Source organism: Mirounga leonina, unplaced genomic scaffold, assembly GCF_011800145.1.
Source record: "Mirounga leonina isolate KUSES-001 unplaced genomic scaffold, KU_Mleo_1.0 Mir_180, whole genome shotgun sequence".
NCBI lineage: Eukaryota > Metazoa > Chordata > Mammalia > Carnivora > Phocidae > Mirounga > Mirounga leonina.
In genome coordinates this window covers 36,204,027-36,219,252 of record NW_023270469.1, presented here as the reverse complement: position 1 = coordinate 36,219,252, position 15,226 = coordinate 36,204,027, and the positions used below count along the sequence as shown (strand labels likewise).

Genomic DNA, 15,226 nt, shown 5'->3' with positions numbered 1-15,226 from the left:
TATGAATTAAAAGAAAAAGAATTAGCACTAGGAAGCATATAATCAGTTGTCTTATTTGAATCTTGATTCAGATAAACTGTAAGAAAAAAAAGCATAAGATGATTAGGAAAATTCGAACACTGGCTTTGGCAATATTAAATTACTGTTTACTTTTTAGTCATGATAATGGTATCGTAGTTACATTTTTTAAAAGAGCCCTTATCGGGGCGCCTGGGTGGCTCAGTTGGTTAAGCATCTGCCTTCGGCTCAGGTCATGATCCCAGGGTCCTGGGATCGAGCCCCGCATCGGGCTCCCTGCTCGGTGGGAAGCCTGCTTCTCCCTCTCCCACTCCCCCTGCTTGTGTTCTCTCTCTCGCTGTCTCTCTCTCTCTGTCAATTAAATAAATAAATAAAATTTAAAAAAAAAAAAGAGCCCTTACCTTCTAGATATAAACACTAATGTTTGTGGAGGAAATGACCTAATGTCTCAGATTGGCCTCAAAATAATCTAGAGAGAGGAAAGTCCATGGGGAATAGATGCAACAACATTGGCCTCCCATTATGGGTTCATAGGGTTTGTGATACTAATCTCTATTTTTATAAATGTTTGAAATTTTTCATATAAAAAAATTTGTATTTTGCAAAAATTTTCAAGTGTTAAAAAAAAACCACACTCATAATAAGATCTCAGTTTTCAATCACCTCACAGGCACAGAATAAAAATGTTGGATAACATGCTTTGTTAGTAAAAGGGGAGGAAACAAGCATTCCCATATACCGACAGGAGACTAAATGGGAATAATTCCTTTGAAGGTCACAATTTGGCTTTATGTACATAACTTTACCCTTTGGCTTCACCTTGCCACTTCTAGGAGAGTATCGTAGAGATAAGCTCACACTTCTATGGATACTCACTGCACCATTATTTGTAACAGCTAAAAATGAGAAATAATATAAACAAACAATGATGTGGGACTGGTTAACAAATTAAGACACATCCCCCAACTGGAGCACTCTGCAACTTTAAGAACGAGGAAGCTTTCTATGTATACATATAAAACAATGCCCAAAATATATTAAGTAAAAAAAAAAAAAAATCAAGGCCAGAATAAATGTGAGTGATATTTGAGTTAAGACCAAGAGGTGGTGCTTATAGATAAACCGACTACATCTGGGAGGTTTCGCAGGAAACAGGCACCTACGTCTGCATGGGGAGGAGGGTGGTCCTGGGGGCTGGGGGCTGGAGTAGGAGGCACATGATGCTCTTTATACCACACGAGGCAGACACTTAACTGCTTAGGCGATCAAGCCCCCCAGGGCCCCCCATGAATGTTTTCGACCATGCACATATATTAGAGTAATTTTCTTCTTTAAAGCTGAGGTTGATGGGGTGCCTGGGTGGCTCAGTCGGTTAAGTGTATGACTCTTGATTTTGGCCCAGGTCATGATTTCAGGGTTGTGAGTTCAAGCCCCGTGTGGGCTCTGTGCTGAGTGTGGAGCCTGCTTAAGATTCTCTCTCTCCTTCTCCCTCTGCCCTTCCCCCACCTCACTCTCTCCCCCCTCCAAAAAGTAAATAAATAAATAAAAATAAAGCTGAGGTTGCTTATCAGTGAAAGAGCAGAAGGTCACGCCTCCCCCAAAGGCCAGACTCATAGGAGAGGTGCAGAAAGCAAGGAGCTAGGGGGGAGGGGCATACTTTGAAAGAGGCTGCAGGGCAGGGCGGCAGGGAAGGGGTCAGCAGGGTGAGCTCTGGCCTGGCCAGGGATGAGGAAGGAAGGCCCACTCCTGCAGCTTTGCTCTGGAAAGCCTCAGTAGCTGACACAGAGTCAGGCAGAGCCTCCTGTAGACCCAGCTTATCTCTTGCCAGGAGCTGGTGGATAACTACAGTGATCTGAAATGGTGGCTCCAGGCCGTCTGAGGGTGGCTAAGTGGCTGACTCTTAGCTGTTCCCAAACAGTGTTGCCTCTGCACACCTCACACACACACACACACACACACACACACACACACAGCCAGCCCGGCCAAACTTCCATTAGCCAGTGGGTTTGATTATGTAATCCTTGGGAACAGCCGCTCCCAGAAATGCCACACTCCTCCCCCAGGCTCCGGCTCCTTCATGGCCTGTGTCCCCCAGGGGTCACTGTCAACACTCATCTTCCAACAAGCAGCTGCACACTCCGCCCACTCTGGGACCCACCGCAAGGTTGGGGACAGGAAGGGGAGGGTTCTAAAAGGGGGTTCTGTTGGGGTAAACTGGCTCCCACCTGTTTCCTACTCTAGGTGTGACAGAACAGAAAGGAGCAAAAAGTCACTAGAATGTCCAATAAGCTTCACTGTCCTCCTCTCCCTAATGGCCCACTTACCCCACTTCTAGGTGCTCTGAAGCTTCCCAAATCCCCACAGGCCTCACCGAGGCACTGCCTCTTCCTTTCCCTGGGAAGAGCAGCCGGGCAGTGACCTGTCTAGAAGTCCACCTATAACCTTTAAAGTTGTCTCTCCTTTTCCCCCATCAACAGGTCATGAAGGTGGCACAGGAAGGGAACAACAGCTCCTAGTGCTCCTAAGCCTACTCGTCTGGCTAGTGTCCCCACCAGGACCACTGGATCTCCCTTTCAGCCAGAAGGGTACTGGGGTAGGGAAGCAGGAACCAACCTCCAAAGGGCCATCAGCCAGGCTTCCTTTCCTCCAGGGGACACTCCCTTGCATGATGAAATCCACCACCTTCGAGTTCTGGAACACAGTCCCCACCAAAGCTATGGCCTTGTCCACAGCCACTACCATCCTGAACAGGGCTTCAAGCTTGGCGCCATGCTGGGCAGCGTCCTGCCGCACAGCCCTCACCAGCTCCAGGACCTCCGGCCACCCAGCCTGTGAGTGAGCTGGAGAAGCGTGGTCAGCCCCACCTGGGCCCAGAATCTGATAGGCTTCCAGCCGGTGTAGACCTTGCTCCAGGTGGCCCATACCTTGGTACACACACTGCAGTTTCTCCGAGACATCTTCTTGGAAATGCAAGAGTTTGTCAACCTTCTCGTTTAGCACATTAAGCTTTTTGTCCATGGTGGTTAAGCAGGCCTTGCCTGACACCGGCAGCCCCTGGGTCTCCAAACCCTCCTTGGAGGCTCCAGACATCCTGATGCAGGCTTGACAAGAGCGAGGAATCAGAAAAGCCACAGACTCCTGGTTTTCACTTGGGCAGTGGTACCTGGAAGTTCATTGTTCTTGATAGCTAACAGCCTCACCCCGCAGCACCAACCCACACAGATCGTCTGGGTGGTTTAGGGAGCCCAGGGGACCAGGCTGTCTCTGAGCCTTTGCCTTTGCTTATCTCCCGCTCTGCCATGGCCATGAGTGACAAGCTGGGTTTGGCAAGGCCCTTCTCTTTCAGGCCCTTTTGACATCATGGCAGCATTTAACATTCCTCTCTGAGAGGGTGCTGATGGGCAAATATTTTAAGAATCTGCCCAAGGCAGGCAGGGCTTTGGATAGTTGAAACAAAAGGGTAAAAGAAAGGGGTCCTTTAGGTAATGAACCAGAACACTGGACTTCACAAGGGGCCTCAGGGATCCCAGGGCAGAATAAGACCTTTAGCGGCCCGAGCGCATGGTATCCCACCTGCTGCAAACACACTGAATTCACAAAGAAAAGCAAGACCAAAAGTAAATGTAACGCCATTCTGATTTTTGCCACAATAAAAATGTTGATGCTTCTGCAAATTAAAAACAAATTTTTGGTGCCCCCACTTTGCAGGTGCCCCAAATAAGTGTTTAGGCTGCCTCTGGGGTATGTCTGCAGGTCCCTCCCCACAACAGGCCCTCAGTCACTAGCCGCTTGTACCTAAAAATAGAAGTGAGGGCAAATGGCTTAGGCTACTCGCCAGGTGCCATCCCTCAGGTCATGTTCCTCACAGAGCCCTCCGGGGCACATCTGCCAGTGGTCTCCTGCTGCCCCCCGTCCCCCCACGCTGCTCCTCCAGCACTGACCACGCACGCAGGCATCGGGCACCCCAACTCTGTACACTAGAACAGACATAGCAGCAGCCTCGAGGGCAAGGGGGCCTGTGTTTCCTGTAGCTTCCAAACGTTTTAGCCTCAAAACTCTTGGTTCAAATGGAGCTGTTACAGAAGCATCGATAAATAAAAGCAGACAAAGGGGATGCTCAGGCTGACACTGAGGTGGGTGCCAGGAGGCGCCACAGAGTCCCTAGGCTGCTGGGCAGCAAATGACTGACACCAAGATCTTCCAGGCCCTCCTAGGGAGAAAGCTAAGGGAGAGGGAATTTGCCCAAGGTCGCCCCAGCACAAGGCCTCCTGAGGCTACCGCAGCTTAGTCAATGCTGGCCCCAGGACGGCGGGGGGAGGGTGGGGGGGGGTGCAGGGGGTGTCTTTGGTGTCCTGCTAAGCTTCCTCCTTCTGAATAAAAGCAATCATGAGAATAAACTTTGACCTGGAAATCTGACATCTAAAACACCTTTAGATCATTTTGCTATTTTAAGCTACAGGTGACTCGCAAGCACAGTGTGCTTGCTATGCAAGTGCAACTTGAGCACAAACCCCTCACCACCTGTCCCTCTACCGGGAGAGCTGCCCTAAGCAGTCCATGCAGAAATCCAGACCCATTTCTGGGGCCCAGTCCTGCGTGTCAGGGGCAGAATGGCCTGGAGCATGCTCAAAAGAACACTGGTCTCTTATAGCACTGTGATTTAAAACAAATACACAAACTCTCCTTGGAAAAAGAAATTTGGGGAACACTGTGCTCCAGGTCCTCTTGGGGATTCATGATGCCCCTCCGTAGGACCTCATCTGCCACGGAAAGAAACCAGCACCTGACCAGGGAATCACTCCTTCCCCCACACTTAGCACCTCTCACTGCTCTGTGGGACCAGGGGTCCCTGATCACACTTGGGAAGCAGCTGCGTAGAGAAAGCTCTGGGTCTAACACCAGCTCAGTGTCTGTCCTATAGCAGGTATGGATAATCGAAAGAGACAGACCCAACTCCGGGAAGGAGTTTCCACCAGTGCCAATGGCAGGCAGCTGCTGTGGGGACCTTCCGAGCAGCCTACACCAGTCGAGCCTGGGCTTAATCAAGCCTGGACACACATCTTGAAAATATAGCTGAACCCCAAGAAAATAAAATGTCCCAGACACATCTATATCAAAAGCTAATTATTTAAATTACAAAAGGATTTGTCCCAGGTCTCCCTTAAGCAACAAGTGATTGCAAAGCACCCGGTGTAGTAGAAATGTGGATACGGCAACCTCCACTGTTCTAGAACCACCTCGAGGTTCCCTGAGCCCAAACAGTCCTTGGGCTTGCCTCAGTCCCCGGGTGCACCAACATGCCTGGCAAGTGATGGGTATTCAACACAACCATATGGAAAGAATGAACTACGGGGACCCCAGATGAGCAGGAGGCTGGGCTGAGTTTCGGGAGACCTGTGGGAAGGAGGAGACAGCAGCTAGGGTTTCCCAGAACAAAAACGTACAGGGCGGGACACCTTGACAATTCCCAGAAGCAAGCTCTGGGACCTTCTAGGGAAAAGCTCAGAATATGCTGACAGGTGAAATCTTTGAGGCTTCTTTGATGAAAGGGAGCAGCCAGGAGGACCAGCTTTGAATTGCTTTCATTTCTCTGCCTATAGAAGAAATGAGTCCTGTGAGGGCTGAAGCATGGCTTCTCTCCAACTCTCCCTGATGTACAGGGCACAGCAAGAACCATGGGCAATTCTTTTTGGGCAATGGCGCCCACCCAGAGGAGAGGAGAGGCATTCCATCCCTCGAGTCAACTGAACACAGACCAGAGAAGAGGCAGTCATGCTGGATGGGTACAGAGTAGCAAATCCAATGACACTTCATCTTTCCTGGGTGAGGACAGGACAGCTGATGCACTCCCAGAAAACACAGACTGACCTCTGTTTGCCATAGGCTGGGATCAGCATGCACTGAACCCAAGACTCTTACTTAGCCTTTCTGGTGACAGCCAGTTTTCCCTGTACAACCCCAGAGGCGCTGTGGATCTTGAGGCCCCAGGTGGAATAAGAGGGGAGCAGATATGCAAGACTAAGGAGTCCATTCCAAAGAAGTCACTCTCCTCCTTCTCCACCTCTGCACAGAATGAGCACAGCTAGGAGAGGTCCTACCCTCCCTGGAGAGCTGAGGTCTGTTTCTGGAGAAACTCAATGGTCCATAATCCAACAGTTCTATGTACTGGCATTGGCGATCCCTGGGAGATCCTCATCTGATTGGCCTCAACAAGCCAGCCAGTCAACAAGCCTCAACCACTCACCTAGGTTTTGTGTCTTACTCTGAAATATGCACAGATAGAAAAGGATCACCAGGTATTCAAACAAAGCCCCCAAGATGAAAAGGGGAGCCCCCCAAAATAGAAACATAACTGTGGAGGAAAGAGAGAAAACAAAAAACAGAAGAAAGTTTCAAAAAGGCTTTCATTAGTTCATTAGTTGCCACCGAAAAGTGCAAAAGGCTATTCCATCCATTTAAAAAGAAGAAGCGGTTATGGGAAAAGAACAGGCATAGAATAAAAGAGAGGTCTTGGAAATTAAAAATATGAGTGTTAAAATTCTAAAATCCAATATGGAGATGAGAAAATAAAGTTAAGATAATATCCCAGAAAGTAGAATTAAAAGATGAAGATGCCTACATAGGGAGAGAAAAGAGAATAGACAAGGGATCCACCCCCCACATCTAGTTAACTGGAGTTTCAGGAGGAGAAATGAAAGAGGGAAGGAATTTATCAAAGAAATAGTACAGTCATTATGCAATTTTAGAACACAGGGATAAAGAGAAGATTACAAAAGCTCCCCAAAACGTGGAAGAAAAAAAAAAATCACGTACCAAGGAACTAGAATCAGGATGACATCAGACTTCTAAAAACAACTGGCTGCTGAAACACAGGCAGGATGTAGAATTCTAGGTTAGAGATTTGAAGACATCGCACCTTTGTCAAAGGACAGAAGGAAGCATTTTAAGACTTATGGAGATGTAAAAAATGTAAGCACTCTTTGAAAGGACATTAAAGTACATGACTGATTTTTCAGTGAATGGTATTTGCATACTGTTGTTCACACTATGATGCCGTAATGGGGTCAACGCTTTACGGAGTTAAAACAGTGATGTTGTAAGGATGTGGGGGGGGGAGCGGGGAGAGTAACAAAGCTGAATCGTTTCTCTTCGCAGGAAGCACACAGATCATGTGCAGAACTGATGAGGAGGAAAGTGCAGGCAAATACCAGTAGAAAGAGCTGAAAGACTCCCCTGTGTTTGCCGCTGGGAAGCAGGTGGGGAAGCAGGTTTTGCAGAAGTCCAGGTACCACATGCGAGGGGATGTGTATATGTACGACAAGTGTTGCAGCATGCCACGGTGAGGGTCTTGTTGTAACAGCATCAGCTACGACCATTTTCTGAGAGATGGAGGCCACGTATCTTGAGGAAAGGACACTTCTCTTCTTCACGCGGAAGGGCAGTAGGGGCAGAGGCCTGCATGGAACTTAACCTCTCCGAATGCACGTTTCCCCATCTCGAAAGGGGACGCATGAAGTGCAGGAACCACAGGACTGTTTGAGTCCTCATGTAAGTGAAACGCTAAGCAGGGGCCTGGCACGTGGTAAGTCATGGAAACAGGAGACTCTCGAAATCACCACCCCGCACCCATCCCCCGTTCCAGATGGTCAGCCAACAGGACAGCAGCGTGTCCAGCCACCTCATTGTGGGGTGGGGGCAGGAGGGAAAGGAGGCATCTCCCCAGCCCTAAATCGGCCCCCCCAGGTACCCGGCCCACCCAGGCCACCTCCCTTGCAGGCACCATCAGCTGATGGCAAAAAGTGCAAACCTGTCCTCCGTTAAGCCGAGCTGACTCAGAAAAGGAAATCAGAGATGACACAGAACCCCAGAAAGCCTCACTGGGTTCAAAGCAGACAACTTGGGGGTCAGAGGCACAGGCCTTGTCTGCCCGCTACACCCTGCCTTAGCTGGGGAGGCCCACGCTGACCATCCCTGGGCTGTTAGCCATCAACCAAAGCTTCCTGCTGACTGCATTTCTTGGTCCAAGAGGACCTGCGTCTGGGGGATAATTGTCACCAAGGCTCCCTTAGTCCCATGACCCTAACAATTGTCCCTGAGGGCTCCCGCTTCAAAGCAGACCCGCCTGGAGCCGCCCTTACTGCAAATATCTGGATGTAACCTGACGCCCGCTGCTGGCCTCTGGCGCTGGGACTGTGAAGTAGCGGAGTGGGGCACAGAGTCCCCATCCTGCGGCTGGGACCACGGTGCCAACTCAGTGTTTACTCTGCCTGGAGATGCCCAACTGCCCGGAGTGCTGGGAATGAGGTGGGCTGGCTGGCCAGGATGATTTCTCGAGAACTCAGGCAGCAGCGATAAGCCTGGCATTTCCGCTTATCTCTGACCCTGCCCCAGGCCCCAGAGGCATCCAGAGGCTTCACTCAGTTATCTGGTTTGCGAGGCAGTATCTGCTTCACAGGGGCCTACTTCCTGCATCACTTAGTGAAGTGTCCAGTTGTGAAACAAACACCGTGTGGTCCAAGGAGGGAGGAAAGAAGGGAGGGGGCCTAGGCCAGAACTGACCTGCTTTCAAAACCCAGAATTGTGGTGCAAGGGCCCAGGAGATGAGCTGGGAATCGCTGCCTTCAGGCAGCCCTCTAAGATAGAGGAAAGCCCGGATCAGCCAGAATGGGCCCTGCTTTTCTTCACTGGGGTCGCTTGCATCCTGGCTGGGAACCTAGTTGGTTATGGAGGGTCCAGCCTTTGCCTCTGCAGGTGGAACTATTCAGGAAGAAACAAAGACACACTGTGCCCCCAAGACTGGAGCATGCTGCAGTGAGGGAGAAGACACGACCTACAGCTCCCGCTGGATGAGGTGCAGCTCCAACTCAGCTCTCGCCCGCAGGGAGGCTCTCTGTCTAGATCTTCCCAGAGCGCCCCATGGGAGGCTGAACCCTCCACACACCCTGGCACACACACACACGCACACACAGATGGCTTACACATACCCATCACTTCGGGACGCCCACTCACCTGCCCTCACTCACAGGAATCAGAGAAAGGGCATGCACGCTTTTCCTACAAGCTTCCTCTTCTGAGCGTGACCACAGGCACACCCTGTGCTGAGCATGTTTAGCTGCAGTATCTTATTTCACTACATCCCTAGAGGGTAGATTACTATTTATCATCCCCATTTTATAGAGGGGGATTAATCTAGAACTTAAGTGGTTCACCCAAGGCCACACAGAAAGCAATGGAGCCAGAATTCCAACCCCGTGGTTATAACTCACACAATCCTGTCACTTTCAGAGACAGGAGGGATCTCAGAGACCACAAGGGTCAACTCCCTCATTTTGTAGACAGAGAATTTGAAGCCCAGAGAGGGGAAGGGACTTTCTGAAGGTCACATAGTAAGTCAGTGGCAAAGACAGGACCAGATAGCAAAAACTGTCGCCCTAGGGCGCCTGGGTGGCTCAGTTGGTTAAGCGACTGCCTTCGGCTCAGGTCGTGATCCTGGAGTTCCAGGATCGAGTCCCGCGTCGGGCTCCCTGCTCGGCAGGGAGTCTGCTTCTCCCTCTGACCCTCCTCCCTCTCATGCTCTCGGTCTCTCATTTTCTCTGTCTCAAATAAATAAATAAAAATCTTTAAAAAAAACTGTCGCCCTAGGAGTGGCCATGGAACTCCTTTCCTGCCCTATGGGTTTATGAGGGGTGTGTGTGTGTGTGCACGTGCATGTGTGTGTGTCGTCAGATCAGCCTCTGCCCCACAGGCCCGACTCCGACAGTTGTCTCAGGAAATGAGGCAGGGACGAAGGGGCTCGGGCCCCCAGATGCAACACTGGTTGCTTATTCTTTCACAGAAAAAGGTCTATAACTTGTCTCACCTGGCTATCTAGAAAGATACTAAAACAACAGCCACAGTCCTGCCAAGATGAATCCAGGAACTGTGCTTGGGAGTAAAACCAAAGTCAAATTGGCCTCTCTGAAGAAGCAGAGGGAAATGACAGCTATGTGGACCCTGGGCAACTTGAGGGGTCCCCTGCAAGCTCTCAGGTGGCCGGTGGGTTTGCCCCCAGGGTGTTACCGTCTTCTGTGGTCAGCATTCCTATCCTGGCTTGAAGCCCTTTTACTGGGTCAATTCCTTTCCCCCATGCCTAGTCAAAATTGTTCCCTGCCTAAACAAGGTACCAGCCTGAAAACACTAGAGAAGAACAAAGAAGCACCCTCAGGAGCCAAATCCAGACCAGCACCCATTCATTTGTTCATTCATTCATTCAGCACTTACTGAGCAACACTTATTAGGAAATAATAAAACCACTAATATTTATTGAGCACATCTTTGTGTCAGGCACTGTGCTGCAACTTCATATAAATTACCTTTTGCCCCTCAACACTTATAAGAGGAAGGGACTATTACCCCACTTCTCAGACAAGTAAACTGAGGTGTGAGCCACTTTCTAAAGTCAGCATAAGACCCTGTATATAAATGCTGGCAGCCAGCCTCTGAGTCAGCTTACAACTGAAAGGAGTCTAACTAGAACATCTTCTGTCTAGAACCCGACTCTGTCTCTGGGGGGCTGCATTTGCAAACTACCAATTCAGAAACACAATTATATGTGCAAGTTGGAATCAGGCCAACCAGTTCCATACCAACACATTGCATTACTGGTCCTTCTACCAGCTCACACAGTAAGATGTCACCACCTGCAAAATACTTTGACTTGTGCTCATATTTACACTCATTTGAGGCGGATGGATTATGGTCCCATTTTCCCCATGCAGAGACTGAGGCTTTCACAGTGAGAGTCTGTGCCAAACTGGACCTTGGACTTGGCTCTATAGCTCTAGGTCTATGGGCCTATGTCCATGTAGGACATATAGACATATATAGACATATATAGACATAGCTAGAGCTATGTCTATAGCTCTAGCTCATAGGGCCTATGTCCACAGCAGTGAGCAGAGTTTCTGGGCCCCCTCCCTACCACCACACACACACACGCACCCACATCACTTTGGGACCCTGATTCACCTGGCCGGACTGACAGGAATCAGAAAAGGGGCTGCAGGCCTTTGATAATAGCTCACTTTTCTGAGCCTACCAAAGGCAGACGCTGTGCTAAGCGATTAGCTGCAATATCTTATTTAAACCCCTTGATTGTGCCAACTCTTGTGAGCTCAGAACTCTGCTTGTGCTGTAGGAACTCACCAAGTCTGGGTGGGAGCAAAGTTAACACCTTGGAACAACAGAGAAAGTGAGATAGTCACTAACTCTTAGATTCAAAGAATGTGGGTGTAATGGGGCAAAATTGGAAGATAGATCACTGTTTCCAGCCCTCCCGTATCTGATAAAAAGAATTCCTTCTTCATCTGCTCAAATTCTACCCCCTCAGTCTAGCCCTACCCTCTGAGGAAAGCCTGGTTTCGGGATTTTTGGTGTCAAATCTGAAGGATGAGTGGTAAGATGCGACCTGAGGTCTGGAAGAGAGGATTTGGCTGAGCTGGGGAGCAAAGCACCAAGAGCAGAAAAAGAAAGAAGGGGAGAGATAGATACCGAGCAGCGTCTGGCATTGCAGAGTGGGGACCTGGGGCAGTCCCAAGACGCAACAGAATGGGAGTGAAAAGAAAGGAGGGTTTGGGAAACTGGCTGCGGCAGGACAGAAATGCTCATCAGAGATCATAAGTAGGAAAAGCATAGTGGCAAGGCTCCCATGGCCCTAGGTCTCTGCAGAAACTCAGTCGCAGAGTTTAACTAATTCAGGTGTAAGAGGGAGGCAAAGAAATTGGAAAAAAAATTGGCAAAGAGGGAAGATTTCTTGGAGGAAATGGGACTTGAGTTGAGCCTTGGTGAACGGGTGAGATCTGGGGAGGCCAAAGAAAGGACAGTTCTTGAAGAACTCAGAGTGAACAGAGCTCCAGATGGAGCCTGGCAGGTGGGAGTGACAGTGCATAGGCTAGCCTCAGGTCAGGAGGTGTTGACGGAGGCCCAAATGATTCAACAGGCAGGACCCCAAAGAGAGTGGACCCAGAAAATCAGGCAGAGACATTTAGACCCAAAGCAGCAAGATATAGGGACAACAATCCTATGGAATGTTTTTAGGTAGGAAATAACATGATTAAATTAGTGTTTAAGACCCAGGCGGTGGGGGACCGACTCAGAGAGGACACAAAGCCACTTTGGGGATTTTGGAGATGTTTTATATACTGAGCGGTAGTCACATGGGTGTATGCATATATGCATACAGGTCTGCTGTATTCAATAGGCTATAAGGTTTGTGTTTCATACTGTATGTAAGTTATGCCTTAATCAAGTTCTGCTAACATGAAAAAAGAGGGGGGGAACTAATGCACCTGACAGCAGGGTGCAAATGGATTGGAAGGGCACAGGATCATCATCCACACAGAAGCTAAAATCAGCAAGTGTTTACTGGTTCTGGGGTGTTTACTGTTGCCAAAACACGGGAACGCTAAGGAAGTGGAGTGACATCTGAGAGAACAAGTCTTTGAAAGCAAGGACTGACTGAAGTTCTAAGGTCCTCATTCCCCACCACAGCCTCTAGCCTGCAATAGAAGCAGGACCCCTCCCCACTGCAGAGACTCGAAGGATTTATGAAGATCCAATATGTGAAGACCTCACCCCAAAAGCAGGTTGTAGAACAGCAGGTACATACATTAGAATCCCATGTTTGTTTGAAATATACATATATGCCGGCATGGTTAATTCTGCCTGAGAAAATTGTAGATTATCTTTATTTCCATATTGCTTTTATATAATTATTCTAAATTTTTAAATGTGTATTTTTGGTGCTCTTAAACAAGTTTGTTTTTCTATAATAGTCACCATTTACGTGGACCCACAGGAATTACTAGAGAGACAATATGCACCAGAGAGAGGTTTAATTAACCAGGAACAGAGTAATAGACTCCCTCGGGTCCTTAGCCGACAGAAAACAACATTTAATAACCTTATAGGGAGGTCTGACATCAATTGCTTAGCCTTAAATGCACAGAACACAGGAGGTCTAACAGACTCAGGACTCCTCAGAAATAGCAAACCCCAGGCGGGAAGAGCAACAAGTCCTCTTTGCACTTTATTTTAGAAACAGATTTTTGGCCCATTGCAACTTGGAAACAAATGTTCCAGACTCCACGTGCAACTCATAAACTACATGGTAAAAGTAATTTGGGATTTTTTTACAGAAAAGTTGGCAAACATTTGGGAACAATCCCCAACTACAGCATTCTCAAAGGATTGAAGGACCTGTAATCACTAATCACAGCAATAAGTTTGGACACGGTTCTGAAGTCTGAATTACACATGCAGCTCCCCAAACGTGCACAAAACCAAAGACAAATCCATGCACCTAAAATTGTTAGCTTTTATTGTCGCTTCTTGGTTTTGATCAGACTCTAATTAAAAGTGTTTTCTGGAGGGTCCCATGCCCCTAATGCACCTGTTAAAAGCACAAACACACAGTAAGTTTATCATCTGCACTTACATACCACCTTCCATCCATGGATCCCAAGTGGTCTGTCAGAAATATTGTTTTCCTAAGTCCCCAGTGAGATGTGTAAATATTGTTGCCTCCATCTCATACTCAGATAAACTTCAATATGTGGGCAGTTAAGTGGCTTGTCAACGGTTATAACCCAAGACAAAATCCTTGCAAGCTGCCCTCTGGTCTCCCTTCCTCCCTTCCTCTGCTGACCGTGCCTTTGAGCTTTCTGGTTGGCCCTGGCTTAAATCATGCACGCAGACCACTGTTTCCCTGGTGATGGAGGTGGAGTTCTATTTCCTGCCCTGAATTTGGCACCAGCCCCGGCTGCAACGCATTTAGCCACAAGTGCATCAGCCGTGCGTGAGTGGGGACAGCTTGGCTCCTTGGAAACCTAAGTGGCGTGTGTCAACTGGCTCCAGCCCACCAAGAGCCACTCCAGGCCATGCTGCTAACTCCTTCATCATTAGCCCGGAGCAACCCACAGTGCTGGCAATGACGTCTCTCTCTTGGAGCGGGGTGAACAAATGGAGACAGCTCAAAGGCAAACGCTCCGCCCCTCTCCAGCGCAGCCCTCAGGGAGAAATAATCCATAGCTGTCTAGGACCCAGGCCCTTAGACCAGTACGGCCCGCCCTCTGCTCACTTCTATGGGCAGCACAGCAAAGTACGATAGGCAACTGAATTTACACTTCCAATTCCCAGCTGCAGCGTTTATTCCTATGTTTCATTCATTCATTATTGTGTCCTGGAACGACCATGCAGAATCAGATCCAGAAAAATGGGAAAGTTGCTGGGGCGCCTGCCAGGGGACAAGAGTGACTACCTGAAAAGTGTCTCTCTGATGGTTGCAGTCACTCCTAGAAATTGGGGGTGGGGCGCCTGGGTGGCTCAGTTGGTTAAGCGAATGCCTTCGGCTCAGGTCATGATCCTGGAGTCCCTGGATCGAGTCCCGCATCGGGCTCCCTGCTCGGCAGGGAGTCTGCTTCTCCCTCTGACCCTCCTCCCTCTCATGCTCTCTGTCTCTCATTCTCTCTGTCTCAAATAAATAAATAAAATCTTTAAAAAAAAAAAAGAAAGAAAAGAAATTGGGGGTGGAGAATGTTTTTATGGTCAGTAAATGCCATATATTTTAACTTTTAGTTAATTTTAACTTCTTTGCCTCTCAAATGTCTTGTTAACCTTACTGGATGGTATGTGCACCATATGAACTAGAAGCTGGGTTAGTTGACCTTCCTTCCCATATGCTCCCAAAGCACCTCATATGTGTTCCTATCAGAGCCCACTGGTAATAATGACACCTAATCTCTGCTGAGCATGTACCTTGCTCAGGCACCCTGCCAGACATTTTACATTCATTCGTTTTTTCAAGTTCTAGGTATTATATTAATATCCTCATTTTGCAGATAAGGAAACTGGCCTAGAGAGGTCACAAAATCACTGTGTTAGCTTGCCATGGCTGCCATAACAAAATACCACAAATTTAGTGACTTTAAACAACAGAAATTCATTCTTTCACAGATCTGGAGGTCAGAAGTCCGAAACCAGGATCACCAAGGTGTCAGTAGGGCTGTGCTTCCTCTGGAGGCTCCAGCTTCCAGTAGTTGCTGGCATTTCTTGGTTTATGGCCACAATACTCAGTCTCTGCCTCCATGATCTCACTGCCTTATCTGTTCCTGTGTGTGTGTCAGAGGTCCTTCTGCCTCCCTTTTATGATGATGATATATGTGATTACATT

General features: G+C 48.6%; 1 protein-coding gene across 2 annotated transcripts in view; it reads right to left on the bottom strand.

The window, feature by feature from the left end:
• The window catches only part of MYLK3 (myosin light chain kinase 3), a 47,069-nt gene extending 33,066 nt beyond the window's left edge, over positions 1–14,003 (bottom strand). The window contains exon 1 of one of the 2 annotated variants that reach the window (XM_035025293.1): positions 13,493–14,003. In XM_035025293.1, coding sequence (XP_034881184.1) covers positions 13,493–13,510 — 18 coding nt within the window. In that variant the 5' untranslated portion in view covers positions 13,511–14,003. Of the gene's footprint in view, positions 1–2,631; positions 3,195–13,492 lie in introns of those variants that run through there. The other variant, XM_035025292.1, reaches the window with a different exon arrangement.
• Between the last annotated feature and the right edge of the window lie 1,223 nt (positions 14,004–15,226).